General features: G+C 45.8%; 1 protein-coding gene across 24 annotated transcripts in view; it reads left to right on the top strand.

Annotated features, from left to right (window-relative positions):
* The window catches only part of LARS2 (leucyl-tRNA synthetase 2, mitochondrial), a 259,716-nt gene that overhangs the window by 220,662 nt on the left and 11,616 nt on the right, over positions 1-27,438 (top strand). For 23 of the 24 annotated variants that reach the window (XR_014064288.1, XR_014064286.1, XR_014064287.1 and 20 more), the window contains 5 exons: positions 15,236-15,336; positions 16,393-16,575; positions 17,853-18,022; positions 20,031-20,108; positions 21,008-21,119. Coding sequence is in view for 21 of the 24 variants with exons in the window: in XM_081526044.1 (XP_081382170.1) it covers positions 15,236-15,336; positions 16,393-16,575; positions 17,853-18,022; positions 20,031-20,108; positions 21,008-21,119 (644 nt within the window). In the remaining 3 variants the exon portion in view is untranslated. The remainder of the gene's footprint in view (positions 1-15,235; positions 15,337-16,392; positions 16,576-17,852; positions 18,023-20,030; positions 20,109-21,007; positions 21,120-27,438) is intronic. The other variant, XM_081526048.1, reaches the window with a different exon arrangement.

Genomic DNA, 27,438 nt, shown 5'->3' with positions numbered 1-27,438 from the left:
TATCAACTATAAGCGATATATATTTGTCTTTCTCTGTCCAATTTACTACACTTAGTATGATAATCTCTAGGTCCATCCATATTGCTGAAACTGGAATTATTTCATTCTTTTTTGTTACCGAGTAATATTCCATTGTATATTCGTACGACATCTTTACCCATTCCTCTGCTGATGGACATTTGGGTTCCTTCTGTGTCTTGGCTAATGTAAATAGTCTTCAGTGAACACTGATGTGCGTCTATCTTTTCAAATTATGGTCTCCATAGTGGTTGTACCAATTTACATCCCCACCAACAGTGTAGGAGAGTTACCTTTTCTCCACACCCAACATTTGTTATTTGTAGACCTTTAGAATTTTATTGATTTATTTATGTATGGCAGTGCTGGGTCTTCATTGCTGTGTGTGAGCTTTCTCACGCTGTGGCAAGCGAGGGCTGCTCTCTGGTTGCAGTGCATGGGCTTCTCATTGAGGTGGCTGGAAAGTGGACTCTTGAGGGCACAGGATTCGGTAGTCATAGCTCGAGGGCTCCAGAGCAAGGGCTTAGTTGCCCCAAGGCATGTGGAATCTTCCCAGGCTAGGGATCAAATACATGTCTCCTGCATTGGCAGGCGGGCTCTTTACCACAGGACCATCAGGGAAGTCCTGTTTGTAGACTTTTGATGATAGCCATTCTGGCTGATGTGAGGTGTTACCTCAGTTTAGTTTGAGTTGCATTTCTTTAATAATTGGCAATGATGAATATTTTAAGATATATGTGTTGTTTCTGTCTTTGAACTTTGTATAAATAGAATCATATTTCACATATTCTCTCTTGCTTCCCTTGCTCAGCATTTTTGAAATTTCATCCATCTTGCTGCATAGAGTAGTTCTATTCCTGTTTTACTACCATCTGGTATTCCATTACATGGAATAGAGTTTCTAATATAGACTTCAGTTCATGTCCATACCATTAATGTCCTTGGGCTGTTGTGTGCAGTTATGAACAAAACTGCTAGGAGCATCCATGTACGTTTCCTGACATACACACATGAGCAGTTCTCTAAGATATGTGCCTGGAATGGGATTGCCGAATTGTAGGATTACTCACATGATCAACTTCAGTAAGAAAGCCAGGCTGTTTTTCAAATTGGTGATATAAACCTATGCTGGCTCTACCAGAGGTGAGCATCCTATTTATTACTTGACATCTTCATCATTACGACATACAGTACTGCCATCCCTGCAACTCCATGGAGAATGGGTTCTGGGACCTGACGAGCATAACAGAACTGTGGATGCTCAGTTGCCATGGTTGGCCCTTGATATCCATGGGTTCCACATGCTTGGATTCAACCAACCACGGATCATAAATCACAGAGGGCTGACTGTATTATCCAACTGTAAGAGTTTTGTCAAACTGGTGGTTATATAATGGATCGCTTTGTGAGTTAAATTTGAATTTAAAGACTTAACGAAGTTTAACATGTTTTTATTATGTTTATGAGCCTCTGTGTTTCCTCTTCCATTAAACCCCTGTTTGTGTATTTTGCCCTTATTTCTTCTGGGCTGTCTTTTATCGATTGTAGGAATTCTATAAATATTCTAGATGCTATGTGTATTGCAATATTTTTTCCAGATTCTTGGCTTGTCTTATTTTTATGGTATCTTTTGATGAACAGAAACTCTTAATTTAATGTAGTAAATTTTAATAATCTTTTCCTTTATGGCGACTGCTTTTAGTGTCTCAGTACTTTTAATGGAATAGTCCATCATTTCCCCCACTGATCTGCAGTGCCCTCTCCATCATAAATCAAGTTTTTGTGAATATGCAAGGGCCTATTTATAGGGTCTTTTTTTTTTTGCTTTCGTCCATTGGTCTATTTGCTTTTTCTGTGCCATTAATAGCTATTTAGTGGCATTGTTTATTTTAATCCTACAAGTCTCAATATCCAGTAAGGGCAGTCCTCCTACTTTGTTCTTTTTCTTTAGGATTATCTTGACTATTAATATATTTGGACCTTTGTTCTTCCATATAAATTTCAGATTCCGCTTGTCAGATTCCACAGAGGTTAACTATTGGGCATTTAACTGAAATTGCATTGGATCTACATACTTATTAATCTTTTCTCACTCTTCCTTCTTGCATCTCTGACTTGAACATCTGAAATCATTTCCTTTTTATCTGAAATATATATTAACATTAATACTGTAGAATCTTTTTTTTTTAAGTGAAGGACCAGCTGTTAGTTCTTATTTACCTAAAAATAGATTTATTTCAACCTCCTTTCTTAGTTTGCCAACTCAATAGCACACTTAAAACAATGTGTTTTTTATGTCTGATCTGGCATTTTCACTTTTTCATCAGGACAATAATTCAGGTTCTTTTGTCTGCCACTCTGCCTGGAGCACCATTCCTGAGATTTTTTTTTCAGTTGTTACTGTGTTTTGTTTTTTTCATACAACAACCTTTTAGAATATTTTCAATTGCAGAGAAGAAAAGGGGAAAATATATCTGGTTATCTCTCTGTTTAGTTAATTGATGTTAACAATTAAAATATTAAATAATGAAAAAGTAATACATGTCTAAAATTAAAATTTTTAAATTTAACTGCATAGAGAGTGAACACTGAAGTCTTCCTCCCTGCAGCCCACCTTCTACCCTTCTCAACTGCTAACAGTTTCTCTTGATTTCTTCCAGAAAAATATTTTGTATATCTCCATGTATCTATTGATATACTCATTTTTAAATGTTTCATATATTATATGTGTATATATGTCTTTTACTTTTTTATTTTATACTATATCTTGGTGATCTCTCTACACCAGCATTTACAATTTACGCATAGTATCCTGTCATATGGATATATTGTAATTTATTTAGCAGTCACCTTAAGTCACTTTCAGAACCTCTAAAATCCAATTTCATTAAAATGAAGTGCCTTGAGCTCTCTCCCTTTTTACCCCATCCTCAGATCTGTTCCCACATTCTGTTCATGCACACATGGATTAAGTCTACAGAAAGCTAATGTAGGATATAAATTAAATGCTTAAAATAATTCTCATTAGTCTCAGAGACCTTCATGTGTAAAAATTAACCCATATGCATCAGAAGGCCACTAAACACATTAACAGCATTAATCCTCAGGGAAGTATCGATAAATTACAGTCATCCCTTGGTATCCACTGGGGATTTGTTCCAGGACCCCCACTGCTACCGAAATCAATGGATGCTCAAATCCCTCATACACAATGGTATAGTATTTGCATGTAACTTACACTCTCCTGAATGCTTTAAGTCATCTCTAGATAATTTTATAATGCCTAATACAGTGTAAATGCTATGTAAATCATTGCCTGGGTACACCAAATTCAAGTTTTGCTTTTTGAAAGTTCCTGGAATTTTTTTTTTTTTTTTTTGATCAATGGTTTGCTGAATCCACAAGTGTGGAACCCACTGATAAAGAGGGCTGACTGTAGTTACAATGTTTGTAACTTAGAGTATACCATTTGCCATTCTGCCTTGCATTTCTTCTCTGTGGAAACTTCTTTACCTCACTAGATATAGACTACCCTGGAGGATGGAACCTGTGTCCTGTTAACCATCACAGTCTCAAGGACATTGTACATTCTCAGCGAATATTTGTTTCAATCAGATGAGTTTAACCCCATTGATATAAACAGATTAAAATGTATGTTCTTCAAAGGAAATGTTCTCCCTGGGATAGGGAAAGTTGGATAGACAGAGGCTGAGTTCAAACAGCAAATACAACATGAGAAATAATTCCTTCTCATATAGGTCTAGGGCTTCCTAGGTGGTTCAGTGGTAAAAAAAAAAAAAAAAAAAAATCTGCCTGGCAGTGCAGGAGATGCAAGAGATGTGTGTTTGATCCCTGGGTTGGGAAGATCCCCTGGAGTAGGAAATGGCAACCCCCTCCAGTATGTCTAGGGGAAATCCCCTAGACATAGGAACCTGGTGGGCTACAGTCCATGGGGTCGCAAAGAGTCAGACATGACTGAACACGCATGCACATATGTAGGTCTAGAAACAAAGACCACAAATGATTTCTGGCTTCTTAACAGCAGGGCACATTTCTCAGCCTTGGAACCATTATTTGTAGAAGTAATGAATGAGTCAATAAATTACCCAATGGCTAACTAATTTAAGATGTAGGACAGGGCCTGGCTACTTTTCCGACTTGTGTTGTTTTAAAACTATAGTCAAACAGAAAAAGATTTGTAGCATTCTGACATAATTTTAAAGCACTGTTTTGGATGTGACTTGTTTCTATTAAATACATTTCTAAAATTTGCAAAGCCTGAGGTCCACCTGAAATTTGCCTTACCATCAACTTTAAAGGATAACTATATGGTACACATAGAATTATACCTATGCAATATATATTTTTTAATTCTTCCCAAGATGGTTCAATTCTATTCCATGCCTTCATACTCCCCCAAAAAGAGAGTTATTTTAAGTCCTCAGAAGGCTGACCTTTCTGAAGAAGATGCAGAAAGTCATCTTATCTCTGTTTCTCGGCACACTTGTCAGCACTGCTCCTGTTCAGTCGCATCAGGGCAACAGTAGCATCTGAAAACTATTTATTTCTGAGGATTACCTCTTTAGCGGAGGCGTTTTGGTAAACCAGTTGGCCTTGGATGAAATGAAACTCATCCACTTTCTATGATTAGTAATTCAGAACTCGCCAATTAGCATTTATTTTAAAGCCTCCAAACAACTTTATCAAGCTGATCTAGGGTGAAATTTTGAGACCTGTCAATCACGTATGTGTTTCTCTTTATTTATTAGCTCCTCTTCCTGAAATGTGTATAAATTGGAATTTCTTGTCTATTTCTGTATGCCTTTTGGTTAGCACTGTCATATCAGGAGGGACTTGGGGCTTCAGTTGTCCCACTTTTCATTTCTCAGTCAGTCGCTTGGCCACCGTCTCAGGGAGTAGGTCTGGACTGGGAGTCCAGAAACCTCTGTTTCATGCTCACTCGGTCCTGTGATTAGTGGTGCAGATGAGAGTTCTAACCTCTGTGGTTCTCCCTGGCCTCATAGATTAGGGATTCAGTCACCTCTGAGCACCGTTTTCACTCTCTAATTCTGGTTAAATGTCTTCAAATATAAAAGCAAAGGTTTATGTGGATCTAATAATCTTCCTATTTCCTAAAAGAGCCCAGGCCCTTTCTTCATCACTTGCACATTTAGGTCATCAGTTTGAATTTCCAGAAGGGCTCTTTACCATTTATAAGAAGAAACTGGCTTCTGGATTAGAAGTGCCATCCCATGGGACAGCTGGTGCCTTTATTGTGTGTCTGAAACATCAGGTTGATGATTAAGCTGGAAGTTATGTCAACAGGAAATTTGCAAAAGAAGAAATGCAAGTGATCAGTAAACATACTCTAAAATGTTTATCTCGTTGGCAGCAAAAGAAACACAAAATAAGCGTTTTCCATACAGCATCCCAGTGAGAGCAGGTCTCTCGTGCCCTACAAGGCAGTAGGGAACAATCTTCGTGAAAAGTATTTTAGCAGTATAGAGGGAGTGCTTTAAAAATAGTCATAAAATAATGCCTTAAAAAAATAGATTTGGGCACACTAATTGCACTTAGTCAAAGCTATGGTTTTTCCAGTGGTCATGCATGAATGTGAGAGTTGGATGGTGAAGAAAGCTGAGCGCCGAAGAATTGATGCTTTTGAACTGTGGTGTTGGAGAAGACTCTTGAGAGTCCCTTGGACTGCAAGGAGATCCAACCAGTCCATCCTAAAGGAGATCAGTCCTGGGTGTTCATTGGGAGGACTGATGTTGAAGCTGAAACTCCAATACTTTGGCCACCTCATGTGAAGAGTTGACTCATTGGAAAAGACCATGATGCTGGGAAGGATTGGGGGCAGGAGGAGAAGGGGATGACAGGATGAGATGGCTGGATGGTATCACTGACTTGATGGACATGAGTTTGGGTAGACTCCAGGAGTTGGTGATGGACAGGGAGGCCTGACGTGCTGCGATTCATGGGGTCGCAAAGAGTCGGACACGACTGAGCGACTGAACTGAACTGAACTGAACTGAATTACACTTCTAGAAATCTATCCTAAGGAAATAATTAGAAACACAAACTTACACACGAGAATGTTCATATAAGTATTACTTCAAATATTACCCCAAACCTAAATGCCCCAAAATGCTGAGAAAGGGCAAAGTATATTCCATCTCTATGGAGGACTCCATACAACTCTATATTTATTACAAAGGATGTTGAACACCAAGGAGAAATACATCTGAAGTAGTAAGTAAAAAAACCAAGGCAGAAATTTGTAGATACAATTTGATTCTCTGTCTTTACATGTACACACACCAGTACACCCAGAAAGCAAGAGAAAAGACTAGAAAAAAAATTATGTCAGTATGTTAACACTAGTTCTCTCTGGATGATGAGCTTATTGATGATTTTATTATTTCTTAACTTTTTTCCCCCAGATATTTTTTTCCCAATGACTATGTGACTTTATAACAGAAGATAAAATGAAGTCATTTACAGTTTATATTCTGAAGCAGGGAAGTGTGCTGGGCATGAAATGTGGTTTGTGAGCATGGGGGAGTGGGGGGTGAGGGGAAGTCAGCATCGGCCTCAGCTGCTCATACAACCCAGAGAGACACTAAATTCCCTGAATTGACGTTCTGTCTGCGGTTTGCAGTCATCAAAGGGTGGGGTGGCGTCAGAAGCCGCTGCTCCCTGTGCTGACAGCCAGCTGCTGACCATTGTGAGCTCAGCAGTCCCCTGTCCATGGTCCAGGGAGCTTTTTCTAATCATACCAGAAATGGAGCTATTGGGAAAAGTTAAGGAAAAAAAAGAAAGACTTTACCTGAGTCTCATGGTATTAATAAGACTTCCTTCCAGGCCCCTGGCTAGCTGCTAGGAAATGGAAACAGTGATATTTTCAGACAAGCCACGTCTCGATGCTTAGAAACAGGCCAGTTATGTGAACATGATGGCCCTGGACTCAGGGCAGGGACGAAGAGCAAGGTGAAGTTAGTCTGAGAAGTCCCAATTAGAGACTGTTTTCAGAGATCTGCAGCTTTCTGTTTTCTTCTTTCCAGATCTCCATAGTAGCCGACTGACCAGGCAGGATAGAGGGGAGTGGGTTGTCCAGGGTTTCATAAGTAAGGAAATGTCACCTGCAGTGACTGGTTAGGGCTCTGATGAATCCTGAGATTCTTTTAGCCACGTCTTGATTAATTCATTCCTGTATGCAGTGATTTTTGTAAGGATGCTTAAAATAGCCTGCCTGTATTCTGAAATTCCTTGTTAATCCTAATGGTTAGTACCCTTTCTCCCTCCCTCCCTTCCTCACACCCACCCTCCCTTCCTTCCTTCTCTCCTTCTTTAGACAAAGGTGCCTTTGCGTGACCAGCAGATACTAGTTGTAATTTCTGAGTTAGTACAGTCCAGACTGTCAAGGAAACACTTGACAATTCCATCGCTTTCCATCATTCTACTAGCGGAGAGCTGTGCTTCGGTGCATATGAAAGTAATCCAACCCTCAGGGTGGTATTGAAGGAGTAAGAGGAAGTCTGACTCAAGGAAAAGAGCACTAATTTGCATTCATGAAAGTGAAACCCATCTAGGCCTTCCCTTAGGCTGAGGCCCTGCCATCCATCTTCGATGGCTTTGGAATCCGAAGTGGTTTGTTGGTGGTTTGGAGTGGCAGACTTTTCACTTTCTTATAAAGCTCCCTGCTATACAGAGTCATTATGACACGTGAATATCTTGGTTGCTTATACAGTTTTGTTCCCAGGTGCCTTTTTGTGAATGAATGTACGAATGGGAAACATACTAATTACAGAGTTTGAGATCTGAATCATGAACTTGGCAGTGTGATGCGACGTCTACTCTAGCAGGACCCTTGACGTTCCCTTGGCCCTCATGCTGCGTGCTTCTCTATATCATACTTCACGCCTCCTTCTTGTGCTGGTGATTTATGAGCATGTCTTGGGCCACCCATTTTCCTGTAAGCTCTTTGATTAAGTGCAAGAGGGGTCTGTACCGAGTTGTTGCTCAAATACAAACGTGACTCCTCATCCAGAGCTAAACTACACCTAAGGGTGGATGGAATGAGAACCGGCTTCCCAGAGCCCTGAGGCCCTGGAAGAGTAGAGGGAGAGTCACTGGGGACTGAGCAGGATTCCAGGAACTGGGGGGCCTCCTCCCCGCTGTGGAATTTGTCCCCTCCCACTCTCGTTCCCTGCCGATCTTCCCAGGGGCTTCAAGTGGACAGAGCCTGAAATCTTTGAGCATGCCTCTGTCCGCCAAAAGGGTCTGGCCCTACTTGGAAGCAGTAGCATGCAGTGGCCGCCCTTCATCCCCTTCCTTCCTTCATCTCTTGTCCCCTCCACACCGTCCCCATCTCTGCCGCTGGCAGATTTGTTTATTCATTCGTGGAAACAAACTCAACATGGCTCAAACCAGTTGCCTTAACTGAGCATCTGTGATGAGCTGGGTGCTAGAGGGGTCTTCAAGGACCCTCCTACTACCCACTATCGGGGAAGACAGGCAGCAGAGCAGCTCACATGAATGCACAGTAACATTTAACACCTGCCCGAAGCAGTTACAGGAACCACACTGGACCCACTGAACAGAGAGCAACTAATTTGGCCCAGGAGGGCCTGAGCCGCCTTCCTATTGGATTTGGCGTTTGAGTGGAGTCTGGAAGAGTTTTGACAAATGGGCAGTTTTGACAGCACTTCAAGGAACAGTGAGTGAGGACATGGAGGCGCCTGTGGGCAACATGTGTGTAAGAAAGAGTAAAGGAAGAGAAAAGGGAGGGACGGAAGGCCTCGATGGCCGAGCCGAGCAATTTGGACTTGGTGTGGCAGGAGCCGGTCTTCAGATCTGACTGGACTCTCTGTTCCCCCCTCCCAGCCCTGAGGGTGGGCAGGCATCCATCTGGCTCAGTGACAGCAGGCAGCCTGGCTCCATGAGGGCTGGGCTGGCCTTGCCCACCATGACATCCCTAAACGCCTGGCTCAGCGCCGGACATGTTGTAAGCACTCAGTAAACAGCTGCGGAATAAACGAACAATAGGTGTCACAGGGTAACTGCTTTCTGAGAGCATGGTCCCAAGCATCCTGAGGCTCAGCCCGAGTCCACCAGGGTGTGCAGCCTTGGGTCCATGATGGGGGCAGGGGCCTCGGGGCAGTCTTGCCCTCTCTGCCCTAGATGGCCCTTCTGGCCACCACTGCAGTGTTTCCACCCTGGGGGAAGGCAGCCCGGGTGAGCCACAGCCATCAAGTTGCATTGTTGTTAACTTGCAGAAATTAAGACTTATTTAACTGGCAGGCCTTGTTTTGGGTGCTCTGCTGTCTGAGAGGGAACGCTTGTCTTTCTGGGAAAGGCCTCCAGTGTGGGTGCTCCCGTGAGATTCCCTCATTCTGAAAGGGTTAGGAGTGGTTTCAAAACAGGCAAAATTGATCCATGGTGTTAGCAGCCAGACGGCTGGTGCCTGTGGTGGGGAGATGGCGCCTGGAAGGGGGAGGAGGGGGCCTCCAGGAGGTGGGTCACATTCTGATCATTGACCTGGGTACTGGTTACACTGGTGTGTTTATTTTGTGAAAGTTCCTCAAGCTTTACCAGTAGGAACTACAAGCTTTTCAATATGTACGCTTTACTTCATTTAGAAGTTCACTTTTAAAAAAGAGAGAGAGTTATAAAAGATGAGGCCAGAGAAGTGTGTAGCCTTAGGCAGAAAGGCTGGAGTTAGGGTCAGAGTCCAGCAGGTTAAGGGGTGAGATGGAGGGTGCAGGGGTGGGAGGGAGACTCAAGAGGGAGGGGGTATATGTAAACTTATGGCTGATTCACGTTGTACGGCAGAAACCAACACAATATTGTAAAGCAGTTATCCTCCAATTAAAAATAAAGGGGCTTGCTTCCCTGGTGGCTCAGTGGTAAAAGCATCCACCTGCCAGTGCAGGAGACGTGGGTTTGATCCCTGATCCGAGAAGATCCCATGTGCTGCGGAGCAACTAAGCCCTTGCGCCGCAGCTACTGAGCCCACGAGCTGCAACTACTGAAGCTGGCGCACCCTAGAGCCTGTACTCAGCAACAAGAGAAGCCACCTCAATGAGAAGCCCGAGCAGCGCAGCTGGAGTTGTTATTGTTGCTCAGTTGCCACGTCGTGTCCAACTCTTTGCGACCCCACAGATTGTAGCATGCCAGTCCTCCCCGTCCCTCACCAGCTTCCGGAGTTTGCCCAAGTTCATGTCCGTTGAATCAGTGATACCATCCAACCATCTCATCCTCTGACGCCTTCTTCTCCTTCTGCCCTCAATCTTTCCCAGCATCAGGGTCTCTTCCAGTGAGTCAGCTCTTCATAGTGATCAGGTTGCCAAATGATTGGAGTTTCTGCTTCAGCATCAGTCCTTCCAATGAGTATTCAGGGTTTATTTCCTTTAGGATTGACTGGTCTGATCTCCTTGCAGTCCAAGGGACTCTCAACAGTCTTCTCCAACACCATAGTTCAAAATCATCAATTCTTCAGTGCTCAGCCTTCTTTATGGTCCAACTCTCACATCCATACATGACTACTGGAAAGACTATAGCTTTAACTATATGGACCTTTGTCAGCAAAATTATGTCTTTGCTTTTTGATACATTGTCTATGTTTGTTATAGCTTCCAAGGAGCAGTTGTCTTCTGATTTCATGGCTGCAATCACCATCCGTAGTGATTTTAGAGCCCAAGAAGAGGAAATCTGTCACTGCTTCCACGCTTTCCCCTCCTATTTGCCATGAAGTGATGGGACAGGATGCCATGATCTTAGTTTTTTTAATATTGAGTTTTAAGCCAGCTTTTTCATTCTCCACTTTCGCCCTCATCAAGAGGCTCTTTAGTTCCTCTTTGCTTTCTGCCATTAGAGTGATATCATCTGCATATGTGAGGTTGTTCCTATTTCTCCTGGCAATCTTGATTCCAGCTTATAACTCATCCAGCTCAGCATTTCGCATGATGTGCTCTGCATTTAAGTTAAATAAACAGGGTAACAATAAACAGCCTTGCTGTACTCCTTTCTCAATCTTGAACCAGTCAGTTGTTCCATACAGGGTTCTAACTTGGTTCTTGACCAGCATACAGGTTTCTCAGGAGACAGGTAAGATGGTCTTGATATTACCATCTTTAAGAGTTTCTCACAGTTTGTTCTGGTTCACACAGTCAAAGGCTTTAGCATAATCGATGAAACAGAAGTTGATGTTTTTCTGAAATTCCCTTGCTTTCTCTTTGATCCAGCGAATGTTGGCAACTTGATCTCTGGTTCCTCTGCCTTTTCTAAACCCAGCTTGTACATCTGGAAGTTCTCCATTCACGAACTGCTGAAGCCTAGCTTGAAGGATTTTGAGCATAGCCTTATTAGTATGTGAAATGAGCACGACTGTATGGTGTTTGAAACCTTCTTTAGTACTGCCCCTAGTTTGGGGCGGGGGGCGGAAATTCCAGCAGGTTGCAATTCTGCCCATCCCCAGAAGAGGGCAGCATCGCACCACTTAATAACCTGTAAGAATGCAGACCAAGCTCCTTATTTCTGCCCCTGCCCCTTCTGGAAGCTTAAATCTACTGATTTTGATCATCCTACTGATAACCTTTACCTTTGGGATCCAAATTATTCCTTCCCTTCTTCCATCCCAAGGACATATTTTTTATTTCTATTAAGAGTGACCAAAGCCATGTACTCACAGTGAAAAAGGAAAGGAAAAACCTCACAAACTAGTGCACAGGGACACGAGAGCCTAACACGGCAACAGCAAATTCATCCTCCCGCCACTGAGCCCAGCAGGAAGAAAGCTGCAGTGTGTCTCTTTGTGTGAGGCAGCAGCATGTAAAATTATTTGAGGAAGATTCCTAAAAGATGAGCTAGTGTTCAAAAATGTGCATCCCCAGGTGAGTGCAAAAATCGGCCCCATCGAGCCCACTGATGCCCAGTGAAGGCCCCACCGGGTGTGGGGGAGGCTGCCCTTCCATGCAGGACACTCATTCAGTTTGCGGTGTAGCCACTGTCTTCATCTGCCCAGTAAAAAGTAACCATATGATTTTCTCCTTCTGTTTTAAAACTGTGTTGTATCTTTTGTGTAATGAGGTTAAAATCCAGGTGCCACCCCAGATTGGATGGAAGGCACAGATGGCTTCAGGAGCTGGCAGCCCCAAACATCCATGTCTTCTTCCCTCCATCCTGCTGTCCGTCTGTCTGTTCATTTGTATTTGTTCATCCATCATTCGTGTTTTGAACATGTTTAAAGAGCCTGTCGTCCATTGAAACAGTGCTAAGCGCTGAGACAAATGAAAGGACAAGACAATAGTCCTTGTCATGATGGGGGTAGGGCGGCGGTACATGGGTATTTATTTTGTAATCAGTACACAGCCTGGGCATGCTCTTCATGGCCAAGCGTGCTGTACATGGCAGGACCCAAAGGAGAGTCCAGAGCTCTGTGCAGGGGACAGGGACACCCACCAGAGAAGGGGGTGCCTGTGCTCAGTGGTGAAGGGCAGGTCTGGGTTACCCCAGGAACTCAGGCTGAGATGGGCATTCCTGCTGAGTCCTAGGGAGCATGGCTGGTTCTGGGCACAGCCAAGGGTCCCTGGGACCTCTATGAGGACCAGGGGCATTTAGGTGTGAAGGGAGAGGCCCAGAGGGCAGACGAGGCTGGTGGCAGAGAGAGCTGCAGACTCGGTCTGTGGGTAGAGGTCCTTGAGCTTCCTGAGGAAAATGCAGATCTGGGGTCTTGGACATCCAAACCCCAACCTGCCCTGGATACAGCTCGTGTGGCCCAAGGACACCAGGTTCCTCACGGTCCTGTACCTGTGTTTCTGAGAAATGGGGACCACAGACACCATTGCTCCCCCTTAAAGGTGCTTCTGGGTTCAAATGCAGCCTGAGATCCAAGTGCACTGTATTTTCAGATCATTTTTCATATCACTCTCATTGTCTGGGAATCTTCCTGGGACGTGGTACATAAGGATGTCATTCTGCCAGTGGTGACATTGCTGGTGGAATATCTGCGAGGTGGAAGGAAGACAGTTTTGTGACTCAAAGAGCTTATTGTTAAGATAGCTTTTGGAGCCAGAACAATGGGGTGACTATTTTTCTGCATGTATGTCTTCCAAATTAACACGGTACCATGATGGACAGGCCCTGTGACACTGAATAACTTTTCTAATTTCCATTTAATGTTAATTATATTGAGTCTTTTACACCTTAGCAGGTACCCCCACACACATACACACCCCCCACCAAACTCATGTGTGCCCACACTCATACATAGACACGCTCGTAACAGGATTTTAAAACACAGAGACCAGGGGTCCTTTTTTTCTAGCTGACCTTCATCTCTTTCTCAGTCATCCTCTTGTTCCACTCCATCCCTCTGAGTCCACTAGAGAATTTCCTTTAAACCATGTCTGTCCACGCAGCTGCTGTGACGGGTGTACAGATCAGGGCCCTGTCCAGAGGCCTTCTTCCTCTGTACCAGGGTTCATCTGTGTTAGCCTCACGTGTGAAATGAGATTCTGTTAATTAACAAAGCCAGCGCCCTGTGCCTCCATCACCAGAGCTGGGTTTGTGCTCTGCTTGGCCTCTTTGAGGTTATTGGGTCTTTGAGTTGTTTGTTGTTTGGTCACTGAAGTCGTGTCCACCTCCTTGCAACCCCATGGACTGCAGCACGCTAGGCTTCCTTGTCCTTCACTAGCTCCTGGAGTTTGCTCAGATCCATGTCCATTGAGTTGGTGATGCCATCTATTGAGTCTTTGAGCCTCTAAATAAAAGCCACTCCGTGTAAGTGAGGTTGAAGCCCCCGAGGGTTCTTATGTTGATAGATGTGTTGTGCTGGGGGTGATGTTGGCAGAGAATGTCAATCTGTCTCCTCGTTCAAATGTTCCTCCCTGCACTTTATAAGAGTGAGATATGGACACGTGCTCTCAGCAGAGGTCTCCACAAATTGAATATGGAGTAGCTCTTTCTTACATGCTTCAAAACTCACAACAGTTTCAAATCTGAAATAATTTCAGTTCAAGAGTCAAACCTCTGCTTGTCCTCTTAAGAGAAAACGTCTTCAGTTCACTATTCAGCCAGTAGTGGTGTGACTAACACTGCTTTAAAAAAAAAAAAAAATAGGCACTATAAATAAATTATAATCCACCCATATGTAAAGTACTCAATAGATGTTGAAAATGAAATAGATCTGGGGAATTCCCTGGTGGTCCTGTGATTGGACTCAGTGCTTTCACTGCCAGGGCCTGGGTTCAGTCCCTGGTCGAGGAACTAAGATCCCGCATGCCATGCTGTGCAACCAAAAGAAAAAAGGAAATAGATCTGTTGTGGACTAATAGTAACTGCCTCATCAGAGGGGAAGAGGCCTGGGAAGACAGGGGGAGGGTTGTTTGAATTTGAACAAAAAGGGTATAATCATGTATAATTTGCATGATTTAAAAATATTAAAGAGAATTTTAGCAAGCACTGTATCAAAGTTAAGGAATGAATTATCTTCTTGAATAAAACCCCAGCGTAGACCTCTTTGTATCATCCTGAACTTTCCATTACTCCGGGCTCAGCATGACTGTGTGTGCTCAGTCACTTCAGTCGTGTCTGACTCTTTGCAACCCTATGGGCTCTAGCCTGCCAGGCTCCTCTGTCCATTGGATTCTCCAGGCAAGAATACTGGAGTGGGTGGCCAGGCCCTCCTCCAAGGGATCTCCCTGACCCAGGGATCAAACCTGGATCTCCTGCATTGCAGGCGGACTCTTTACCACTGAGTCACCAGGGAAGCCCAACTGACCTTTGTACATACCTTTAAAATTTACAAGTATTTTCATGCAGTCGTTTCATTTAATCGTCCCAACAATGCTTTGAGGCAGGTTTTCATAATCCCCATTTTACAGATGAGCAGACTGATGCTCAGAGTAAAGAAGTGACTTGCCTCAGGCTCATTGAGAAGCAGTACAGAAATTCCGATCCAGGACTTCCAGATGTGAGGCCTGGTGTTCATGACACTTCACCACGTTGGAAAGTGGTTAACCTCCACTGATTTGACCTAGTTTTCTTAGCATTTATGTGTAAGGAGCCATTTGTGCAAGTTGAGTTGACAAGTGGTCAGCCTGTTTTCACAAAGAGCAGTTATCTGTACTCATCAGCTGGTAAGGTTTGTACTTCTCTTTCTGGATGCTTCCAGCCCCCACCCCACCAGTTTTCTTTTCCTGTTTTCTTTCCTCAGAGAGCCTTTTCATAAACTGCTGGCCCAAGGCCTTATCAAGGGGCAGACATTCCGCCTACCATCTGGACAGTATCTACGGCGAGAGGAAGTAGATCTCACAGGTAAGAGTCAGAGAATATTTAGCTAGGAGGAACAGAAATCCACGCAAAGGCAGGTTTCACCCAAGGACCTAGAGCCATCGCCCAAACCCAGCTACAGGGAGGGGCAGCGTGTAGGAAGCCGTGGCCACTGCTGTCTCCTCTGTCGTTCTCCAGCCTCCAGTTCTGCTTCCTGCTCCACTCCATTCTCCTGCCCTGTTCTCCTTCCCCTGCCAGGCTTGGATCCCGCTCTCCCTAATTTCAGCGTGCAGAGTGACCTTGGGCAGATGCCTCACCTCCTTAGGACCTTCTGGCTCCAGTGCCCAACAGCATTGAGACAGACTGGCCCTCTCTTAGTTCCAATTGCAGAGGAGGAGATTTAACCTTGTCAGGTGTCTCTCCTGGTCCCAGCCGCTGGAGCTTGGCTACAAGGCCACCTCATCCACACGTGGCCAGGGAAGGCCTCCTCCGTCAGCACCATCCGGACGGATAGTGTGGAGCGGGGAGGAGAGAAGGAACAGGGCTCCACAGCAGGACCGACGTGTAACCTGAGCCCAGCGAGCTAACCCCACGTGTGGACCCCGTTGTTGGGGTGAGCTCACGTTCTGGTGACTTCACACAGACAGGGACCTCCCTCCGGGTGAAGTGACCTCAGACATGCTCTGCTGCTCCGAGACCCTGGCTGGTCAGCTTCCAGCTGCCAGAGGAGGCCCAGAATCCATAAAGAAAACAGCAGTATGCGAGTCCTCCTTACCCTTTCTTCCTGTCCTTTTTGTATAAAAGTGATTTACTTTTTAAAAAGGGTGCTGTTGCTTTGTCTTGTTTTGTGACTGAGAAAAAGCTGGCGCATGCATTACCTGTTCATGAAAGACAGATTTGTGGCGGGATGTGGGCCTCATTTATTTGAAAACCAGAACACGGTTACGATGTCTAAAGGGAGAGAACACGTCACACTAAGTGAATTAGCAGGGTTCTTCAAGTGGACACTTTGAACGGCTCCCTTAGTATTTCCGGGTTGGATATGCTGTGACAGAACCAGTCCGGCGTCCCCTTCTACCGACGCATCCTTCTGGCGTGCAGGTTCCGTTCCTGTTCACGCAGACACGCGGGAGAAGCTCGAGGTGAGCTGGGAGAAGATGAGCAAATCCAAGCACAACGGCGTGGAGCCCGAGGACGTGGTGGAGCGGTACGGCATCGACACCGTCCGGCTCTACATCCTCTTCGCCGCCCCGCCGGAGAAGGATCTCTTGTGGGATGTGAAGAGTAAGTCACCCTCCCCTGCCAGCCTGCCGCCTCCGCGATCCGCCTCCGCACCCAGGGAATCCAGGGAAGGGCGTGTCTTTGCTGAGACAGGAGGGGAGGGCCCAGGGGTCCTACCTGTGGAGCAGGTAGCAGTTTGCCCGACATCCTGTGCCATTCCCCGGCCAGCGTGGTCAGACGCAATGAACCACAGACCACCGAGAGAGCTCGCTGTGGCTGCAGGCCCCCGGTCCGCACTGCAGCCCTGCTGACCCAGCCCCCAGGGTGGCTGGGAGCCGGCCTTCAGCATAGACTTGGTGTCCTCAGGCAGGTTCTACGAGGATCCCACTTTGAGAACATTTCCTTGAGCCAGGCTGGTTACGCCTGGGCCCACTGTGGGCCACAGAAGCCAGTTCCCTCTTGGTGTAACCTGCACGGTTTTTTCCGAGAACAGTATCATTGCCCTTTACCGGGCCAGAAAACCCCACGTGGGGCCTGGCCCGGCGTGACCTGTGACCTCTGCAGTCACCCACAGCAGCCTCCAGAGCCCCACGATTGGGGTGTGGGGGGTGCGGGGCGTGGGGATTCCTCCCTCCAAAGTTATTTAGATCTAAAACTGGGTTGGCAAGGTCCTTTGGAGAAAGAAATGGCAACCCACGCCAGTATTCTTGCCTGGAGAATCCCATGGAGAGAGGAGCCTGGTGGGCTACCGGCCATGGGGTCACAAAGAGTCACACACGACTGAGCGACTGAGCATGCGTACATTGTGAACTACGTGAAACGCACGAGACTGGCGAGGACCGGGCTTGTGTTAAAGCACCTCCGGCTGTGTAGCAGTGTGGCTCTGAATGCAGCCTGGGGACCACTGCTGCCTCTGAGTACTGCCTGTCCACAGGAGAGGACAGCCTGCACCGCGTACGTCAGCCCTGTCTCCACGCACGCGGCTGGTTCCGAGGACGTTTTCGTCACAGCAGGCTTTCTTAACCAAGGAGGCGATGCCCTCCCACACATCCTGGCCCATACTTCTAAGCTCCTTTTGGGCTGGTGACCGTTGCTGGGAACCCTTTGAGTAAGCCCCGGTGTCCTATGCTCAGAATATCTGGGGCCCTAAGAAGAAATGACTGAATCAATCCTGGTCTGAATTCCCAGACACTGGCAGCCAGGGAGGACCCTTCTTCCTGCCCTCAGAGAGATCTCGTGAAGCATCTCCTCCTTCACGGGCGCTTTGTCGCTTAGGTGTGACCAAACCAGACATCCTCACGTGTCTCTTTCTCTCTCTCATTCACTAATGTCACACACAGCCGACGCGCTCCCTGGGGTGCTGAGATGGCAGCAGCGTCTGTGGTCCTTGGTGACTCGATTTATCGAGGCCAGGACGTCTGGGAAAGCGCCCAGGCCTCAGCTGTTGAGCGACAAGGAGAAAGCCGAAGCCAGGAGGCTGTGGGAGTACAAGAACTCCGTCATCTCTCAGGTCCGAACCCTTCCCGGGACACTGGTTGATTCTGTGACTGAGCCCTCGTGGTCTGTGTGGCCTGCCTGCCCTGGGGTGGGCACACTGGCTCTTCCTCCTGTCTTATTATGGTGGCCCCCCTTACCTTGATTATTTGATCCTTCTGCTTTGGGTGTTTCCCAAGGTGGGGCAACAGTGCACAGGCTCTAAGGGAAAGAGATGCTCTTGGGAAATGGCTCCCTCTAGTGATGCCTCCCATTGTCCATCCCAGATCTGAGGAAGCTGCCCACTTGCCATGTTTCCGTATTTAACACATTCTAGGGCTTCCCTGGTGGCTCAGATGGTAAAGAATCAGCCTGCAGTGCAGGAGACCCAGGTTCGATCCCTGGGTCAGGAAGATCCCCTGGAGAAGGGAATGGCTCCCCACTCCAATATTCTTGCCTGGAGAATCCCATGAACAGAGAAGCCTGGCAGCTATGGTCCTTGGGATTGCAAAGAGTTGGGCACGACCGAGCAACTAACACTTTCACTTTCAGATAGAGAATCAAATTTAATGTCATACCGATGACACACTATATATATTATAAAAACAGAAATAGAATTTTAGAGTTGAAAGGGGTTGAAAAGACTCTGTTCTTTAGTCTCCTCATCTTTAGCCTCCTCCTCATCCCTTCTGTGGGCAGAGCTGAGGCACAGGAAGGTTAAATGCTCTGTGAAAGTCACACAGCCCATGAGAAACAGAGCAGAGAGTTCCCTGATGCTCAGCATAGCGGGGACTTTTCCACTCAGAAACTTTGTTACACAGTATTTGTGTAAGTTATTGTGGAATGAATTTTGCAAATAAATTAATGGTTTATCTTTTAGAGAATAGCATATTATTGTCTAAATCATTTTTAAAGATTCTTCATTGATAACATCCCTTTAAATTTTTCATCTGGAAGTCTGCTGTAATACCATGACATTCACCTTTTTAAGAACTTTGTGAAAAAATGTCATATGTCTTTGAAAAAAAACACTTAGGAAGTCTGAAGCCACTTTTGAATGGGCACCAGATACCCCAAATTCTCCTTAGGCTGAATGTTTTCGTTTTTTTTTTTTAAGATGTGCTGATTCAAACTTAGAAAGTCAGCCAAGGTCACTTCTCTGGACTCCGGTAACTGAGGACATTGAAGGATCTGAGCTTTTCCTCTGGCTTGTGTAGACTGGAGTGGCCCCAGATCCAGCATGGTCTCATTTAGTGACACTTCTTCAGCTTTATTTCCATCCTCCCTACTGTGCTGTAGAGAAACAGAGCTCATGAAATTGGCGTTAGTCATCTGAGTACTGCTTGAATGATTGTCTGCGTATCACATATTTTCTCTTTGAATTTGGCAAATTCTTCTCTTCTGTCAGATAATAGAATCGGGTTATTTCAACAAGGTGGAAACTCGTGACATCTTAAGGATGTGTTAGTTTTCTATATCCTTGCCCATGGTGAAAATTGAAAAGCATGCCAACAGGAAAAAGCTGACAAGTAGGATTTGTGTTCATGTGTTGACTCTATATTTGAAAATGTAAAACTCACCTTATCCCCATATACCAGTAGTCTTCATTGTGAATTAAGGTCATGCGACCATGGGGAAGTGACATCCTTTATCCCATCTCTTGTTTGCTGTTTGGTCATCAGGTGGGTCCCGCCTCCTTTTCGGGTAATGATCAGTGTTTTCTTAGGCACCTGCTGCCTAAGGAACCCACTGTTCCCTGCTGTTAGGGAAACTGTCGCAGCTATAGAGGAAGAGGAGCAGTCTTGAGTGGCAGAAACAACATTGACTTTGACTTTAAAAATCTTTGTGCTGATAAAACATTATAGTGACTACTTGAGATAGTGGAAACAGTTGTAAGTATCTTTTATGTCATGCATTTAGTTCCACATTTTTCGGATAATTCAGTTTGTTTGTGTGTGTGTGTGTGTGTGTGTGTGTGTGTGTGTGTGTGTGTTGAAGCTTAATGGAACTTTAAACAAAGTGAATGATTCTACTTTCACCAACAGGTGACTGCCCATTTCACAGAGGACTTCTCACTGAACTCTGCGATTTCTCAGCTGATGGGACTCAGCAGTGCCCTCTCGGTAAGTGGTCCGTCTGTGCCCATTTGCTCCTGGCCAAGGTGGGGGTGTGTGGCTTCCAGTCATGTGGTGAGGTGGCCTGCCGCTCCCAGAGGGCAGAGACCATGCCTTTCTGGATGTTTTATTTCTAAAGTTTGGTGTGCAGCAGGTGAATGGGTGTGACAAGGTTAACTGATCAGCCTCACCTCAGGAAGACGCTGAGTGTTGGCAAGAACTGGCAAAGAATAGGATCCCTGAGATCCTTGAGAGGGGCAAGACGACCTCTGTCCTGGGGGTTCCACCTTGCAAAACCTTTGAGCAAGTCTCCGCATTTCCCACTGGCCCTGCACATACAAGAAACCTAGCACGGTGGTTAAGAATTAGGACTGACCTGCATTCTAATCTAGACTCCATCTCTTGCTTAACCGTGTGTCCAGGCACAGGTGACTCTCCCTCTGTCGTAGCCCTTAGCTGCTTCATCTGTCAAATGGGCTAACAATACTGCCCTCAAAGGGTGGGAAGACCCAAACCAGTTAGCATCAGCTCAAGGACATGGTTAAAGGCTCAGTCAACAGTGATATATCTGCCCGGGGCTTTCCTGGCAGTCCAGTGGTTAGGGCCCTGTGCTTCCACTGCAGAGGGCACGGGTTCAGTCCCTGAAAAGGAAACTTAAGATCCTGCAAGTTGTGCGGCGCAGCCAAAAAAAATAAAATAGAACAATAATACAACTGCTGTTGCTGCTCCAGCTATTTTTAATACTGTGATTAAACGGGGAAAGTTCTTTGCCTAGAACAAAAGTGATATGAAGAGAGTCTCTTCCTGCCTGCTTGTCTCGGGACTTCAGGTACATTCATGGCCTCTCTCACCCAGGCTCATCTTGCGTGCCCGGTGTACTTACACTGCTGTTCCCTTCTCTCCCCCAGCAAGCTTCGCAGAGAGTTGTTCTCCACAGCCCTGAGTTTGAGGATGCTCTGTGTGCCCTGATGGTGATGGCAGCCCCCATGGCCCCTCACATAACCTCAGAGCTCTGGGCAGGTAGGTGGCAGAGGCCTCACTTGACCTGTGACTGCTGACCAGCGTGTGCTTCAGCCGCTTGTTGAGCCTCATTTGGGACTCATGTCCTCAGCCGTGGGGTCCAGTGTGTGGCATTGGCACTGGGGACCTCTGTGTGGAAACGCGAGCAAAGTGAGAAGGGGCTGTGCAGGAGGACTTGATGGCTGTGCCGGGCCTAGTTCTCCAGACCCTGTATTCAGAGGTCCCCTGTGACTTCTGAGGATGTTTTAAAGGCGCTTGCAGGAGGCAGGCAGCCTAGGGGTGCTGTGTTTATTATATTATGCTTTTATCTGGGAGTCTCTGAGAAGTAGCATTCATTTCTTTTTCATAGTTATTTTAGCTCTTCTCACCTGTTTATTCTTCTCAGTAGAACTCAGGTATAATTTTGTTAAGTTCTCCCAAAATCTCCTTGAGATATTTGACTGAGATTTTCTTAAACCCAGAAATAACCTGAGAAAGCTTCACATCTTTACCACATCTAGGGTTCCATCCCAGAACATGGTCTATCTCTCCATTTATTCAAGATTTCCCTCACTCCCAGTCAAGTTTTGTAATTTTCTTCATATGGATCCCACACATTTCTTAAGATTATTTTCAAATATTTCATCTTGCCATCAGTTCAGTTCAGTTCAGTCGCTCAGTCATGTCCGACTCTTTGCGACCCCGTGAACTGCAGCACACCAGGCCTCCCTGTCCATCACCAACTCCCAGAGCCTGCTCAAACTCATTTCCATTGAGTCAGTGATGCCATCCAACCATCTCATCCTCTGTCGTCCCCTTCTCCTCCTGCCTTCAATCTTTCCCAGCATCTTGCCCTAGTTCATTTTATTTTTTTTTACTCTAACTGTAATTTTTTTTATTTCTTATAATTTTTGACTGGTAATATCTCGCGTATAAGTTTTAGTATTTATTTACTTACTTATAACCAGATTCCTTATCAATCACTCTTCCTTCATTTAGGGGTAGAATCCTCTTGGATTTTATAGGAGTCTGTGACCAACAAATAAGCATAAGTTTTCTCCTTTCTAACAATTATGCTTTTGTGTCTGTTTACTTTCTTTAATATGCTGCTTAGAAAACCTCATGTGATGTTAAAGAATACTGGTGACAGCCAGTCTTCTCTCATTTCCAGATTTAAATGGAACATGCTTCCCTCTGAGGTTTGCTGTTGGCTGTTGGTTACGGTAGATATTCCCTGTCATGTTAAGGAAACGGCCCTCTAGCCTTGTTTACCAGAACTCACCTTAGGACAGAGAGGTAGATTTTACTTAACGTCCATTCTTCAGTTGTTGAGGTGTTATAGCCTTTGCTTTTAATTTTCCCCTTTGCCCTGATGATATGACTTATGTCCAATTAATTGATTGCCTAATAGGCTATTGAGGGATTAATTTACCTTGACCATGGGGTAGTAAACCTTTAACATACTGTAAATTCTATTTGCTAGTGTTTTATTTAGAATTTTGTGATTAGTCTCCTAGGAGAAACCAGCTTTTCCTCAGTGTGCCTTGTCAGGTTTGGAAATAAGGGTTTCACTGCCTTCACCAAGTGAATTGAGTTGCTTCTGTGCTTCAGAACACAGCACACAGGACAAAAACGTCCACCCCTTCTTTGCTGACCAGACAGAATGCCCTAAAGGGAGGGTGGTATTAGGCCCTGCCAGGCTGCTGCCGTATTACATTAGCTTATGCACCCTTTTCATTATCTCCTTAGGCAGGAACATGCCTCTTTCATTTAGCATTGGTGATCACATTAAGTCTTTTAAGTGGCACACTGTTAATTCTTTCCTACTCTTCCCTTCTTATAAAACAAAGCTTTTCTAATTTGTAATAAACGTATTCACTCTCATCCTGGAATATACACATCTCTCCCTCTTATCATCATTTTCAGTCCTGCACCATCTGTCTGCCTCCTTAATTTCATTTCTCCCAGGAGGGACTGAGGTAAATGGGGTTTTCAGAAACCCCCTCCTTGCATGCGCTTCCAGTCTCTGTGTTTTAGGGCCAGGATTGGGAGGGTGGCAGAGAGGACCTGCTGTCTCCAGGGTCCTATCCCCACCCGGCAGGTCTTACCAGAGGTGTACACTGTGATGATAGCCTGCTAGTCTGTTTTTCGATTGTGTGGCAGGCTCTCCTGAAAGACGTACACTAAAGCAGTGTGATAGAAACTAGCCCTTTTCAAATTCGGCTCCAGGTTTTTCCCCACGTACGACACCAGTGGGTTTTGTGAGCTGTATTATAATAAGGAGTGGGTCTAGATTGAATCTGAGTTTTCATAACCGGTCTCGTTCAGTCATTCAGTGAACATTCATTGAGCGTGTGTTTTGTGCCGGACTCTGTTCTAGGCATTGGTGGGAAAGCTGGGGAGGGCATTCCGAGCAGCGGGCATTGCAGTCTGTGTTCATTCCCTTGAAAGATCATCCCTCAAGCATTTAAAGAAGCAGTGGGGAACCTTTGTCTCCTGGCTCTGCACATGAGTGTGTGCTTGTGTGGCTCCTCCGAATGGGAGGCGGGGCCATGACACAGTCAGGTGAGGAGTCCCACACCCCAGGCATAGCATCCTGATCATTAGCTCGCAGGTCTTTGTCAGGTGCCTTCTGGAGACAGTGGGGACCTGACCTCTTCCGGCTTCTCCCAGCATCCAATAAGGGCCAGTGTCACAGGAATGAAAGTCCTCTGCAAACAGAAGCACTGTGTCGTGAGGGGACGTCATTACTGTCGTCCCACACTGTCAGTCACTCTTCTCTCAAGGCTCTGGGACTTTATTCCAAATAAACATAGCTTTCAGGACTTCCCTGGTGGTCTAGTGGGTAAGACTCCACACTCCCAATGCAGGGAGTCCGGGTTCGATCCCTGGTCAGGAAACTAGATCCCACATGATGCAACTAAGAGTTCACATGCCTCAGCTAAAGAACCCACGTGCTGCAACAACAACAGCAAAAAATTCCCCATGCTGCAACTAAGACCCAGCACAGCCAGATAGATAAATAGAAAACATAACTTTCATATAGCTTCTGATTTCCCTGCTGCATCTTAAGATAACCGCACAGTGACTACAATGGGAGTACGGTCAGCGAGGGTGGGTTGTTCAGAAATTGCCATTTCCCAGAGTTCCCCAGAAAAGCAGGTTTTCATGGAAGAGATCCTCCCCAAAGGACAGCAGATTTGAGATCTGTCTTTTGAGGGCCATTCAGAGTCCATGGGCAAAATGGCTATTGTGGCTCTGGATAGAAGAAAACCTTTAGAGAAACCCAAAGTACCTGATAGCCTGATAATGTCCTCTGCCAATCATGTAAAGAGTCAGTGGAGACCTTCAGTGAGAAATAGAACCAGTGTCTTGGCAGTGTGCACACTTTAACAGGATGAGGAAATCTTTTTTTCCTTCCTGAAACTCTGGATCTGAGAAGGTCAAGAGACCACATCTGAATTTATAGAGTTATCTTTTCTTTACCGTCATAGAATATTATCCTACCCACGAGGGTGTTAGGGAAATTTTGCATGTTAGGAGTCACTGACACTGTTTCCAGACAAAGGACACAAGGTTTCCCCTCTGGGCTCCTTAAAGCAAAGCAAATCCTAGAGTTTTCCTTGAAAATTGTGTCTATACACATACTGTAAAAGCCTCAACTCTTACAAAGGGTTTGTCCAAGGTTCTCTCGCACCCTCACCCCTACACTCAGTTGTTCTCCCCAAGCACTTCCACTGCTGAGTTTGATAGTCAAATTGTCAGAACTCCATGTGTGTACGTGAAATTTTTCTCTCTTACCATATTGAGTGTTGTATAGAGTAGTTCTGTATCAACACTTACAGGCTGACCCTGTTCTTTTTTAAAAGCTTCATGGTGTCTTACCTAGTGAATATTCCATCAGTTATTAAACAGTTATGTGTTGATGGACATTTGAGTGATTTCTCTTCTTTTTCTTTTTTTTTTTGTGCTACTTTGAAATTAGCCGCTTGTCCAAATACAAGTTATTTACAATGTGGTAATAAGATCTCCCATTTCTGTTTCTCTGGCCATTTTTACAGTTCAACAGTGATCTTTCTACCTTGCTTTTTGCATCTTGCTTCTACCTCTTGCTGTCTCGGAGTCTTCCATCAACATCTTAATTATTACGGTCACAGTACGGTGACACTTTGCCGCCCTGAAGTTTCTCAAGTAACTCATGATCTTGAAGTATAGTCTACCACCACAAATTTTTTTCTTCATAAAAATGGTGGTAAAATATTGTAGCTCTATTTTGCTGTGCATATATGCTGTATTCATTAATTTCAACAAAACTACAAATCTTGGGACTTCCCTGACGGTCCAGTGGTTAGGACTCCGAGCTTTCACTGCAAAGGGCACAGGTTCAGTCCCTGGCTGAGGAAATAAGATTCTGCAAGCCGCTCAGAAAGGCCAAAAAAAACCACCTACAAATCCACAAATCATCTAGAAGTGTGTATGTGATACTTGTAAGGGACAGTAAGATATTTGCTGATGTTCCTATGGTTTTATACATGAATATGTGTGCTGTTTCCACATTATTTTGTTGTTGTTTAGTCACTGAGTCATATCCGACTCTTTTGTGACTCCATGGACTATAATCCACCAGGCTTCTCAGGCCATGGGATTTCCCAGGCAAGAAAATTGGAGTTGGTTGTCATTTCCTCCTTCTCTGGGGATCTTCCCAACCCAGGAATCGAACCTGCATTGGCAGGCGGATTCTTTACCACTGAGCCAGTGTCACCAGAACCCTTTCTGTGGGTAAAGGCTAACATGAAGCAGCGTCTCTCCCTGTCCATTTCTTTGGCAGTGCCAGGGCTGGATGGGGCATGGTGGGGACCCAGCCTCCGGGCCTCCCCTGTGTGTGATGAGGATTGGGGTGGAATGGAGACAGGGGTGAAACTGGTCATCAAGGGAGGCCTGCCATCCACAGACACCATGACCACCTGTGACGTGGCGACCTCACCAGCTCTCGGAGCGGGAGAAGAGGGTCATTTCGGTTCTTGCACAGGAAGGTCAGTGGACAGCAGCTCTCCAGGGAGGGGCAGGAAGAGGGTGGGCTGAGAGCGACAGCTGGCCTCAAACAGTGGCCTGTGATCAGAGCCTTGCCGCTTCCCAGCCCGTGTTCAGACTTTCTCCGAGGGCTTCCCAAATACCAGCTCCCGGCCTGACCAGCTCCCGGCCTGACCTGTGTCACGTAAAGAAAGCATTGTATTTGCCATGCAAATGGTAGGTATTTTTAGTTCCCTAAAAAGAGCAGGAAGGCAAAAACATGACTTCGAGCCTGGGGTCGTGAGTTTCTGTTTCCCCCTGCTGAGCAGGACGGGGGCGGGGGGTGGGAGGGTGGGCCCTCTCCCATCTATATGGAATCCCTGGCAGGGGCCGCCGGCCACTATAAATAAGCATCCTGATTGCTCCAGGAAGGCTGGGCTTCCTCATTTTTTTTTTTTTAAGTGGAATTTGTAACAGCTTCTGCCCAGAACATTTGTGTCCAGGGTCCTTTCATCTCCCAGGCATCCTGTGCAACTGCCATGCGGAGGCTGTGGAACGCTGCCCACAGCAGCTGGGTCACAGGACAAGCCATGCTGGCCCAGCTGGCTAAAATAAAGGCCTGATTATCTCCCTTCTGTGACCTCTGTCTTGTATTTAGATATGAGTCTCAATAGGAACCCTTCTGAGGAACCAGCAGGAAGCTCCTTTCTGCTTTTGCCAAGAGGCACATCTGTTGGAAAAAGAGTAGGTTCATTAGAAGCAGGGGAAGCTCAGGGCACGGGGCCAGACAGGGCTCAGAAGTACATCTCTGATGCCACTTGGTTCTCAAGCCCCAAGGAGCCTTCCCTTCCCCCAGGTTGTCATCTGGCAGCACAGGGTTACAATAAGAGCGCCAGATAGTAGAACACAGGACGCTATGGCAAATCCGCAATGCCTGCACAGGAACTGAGACACGCAGGTCAACAGAATGAGACAGGCCAGTGCTATTCAGAGTGGTCCACAGACCTGAGGCTGGTCTGGGAACTGTCTCTCAGAGCTTAGGACAAAATAAGGAGCTTAGCAGGTCCATCGCCTGTGTCACTAAGCACACATTCCAGTAAAACTGACCATATTTCTGGTAGCAAGACTTTCTCAATGAAAGAAGCAGTGTGCTGATTCATATTCTGACCTGTTCTTTACCTCATCACAGGCAGGCGTTTTAAGTATCTTCATAGTAAATAGTTCTGCAACCATCCCTAGTATATGCTATGCTTAGTCGCTCAGTTGTGTCCAACTCTTTGCGACCCCATGGACTGTAGCCCACCAGGCTCCTCTGTCCATGAGGATTCTT

This window comes from Giraffa tippelskirchi, chromosome 9 (genome assembly GCF_054371585.1).
Source record: "Giraffa tippelskirchi isolate mGirTip1 chromosome 9, T2T-mGirTip1v1.2.pri, whole genome shotgun sequence".
Taxonomy (NCBI): domain Eukaryota; kingdom Metazoa; phylum Chordata; class Mammalia; order Artiodactyla; family Giraffidae; genus Giraffa; species Giraffa tippelskirchi.
Note: the sequence above shows the minus strand (reverse complement) of the source record. Positions and strands in the feature narration are given on the sequence as shown.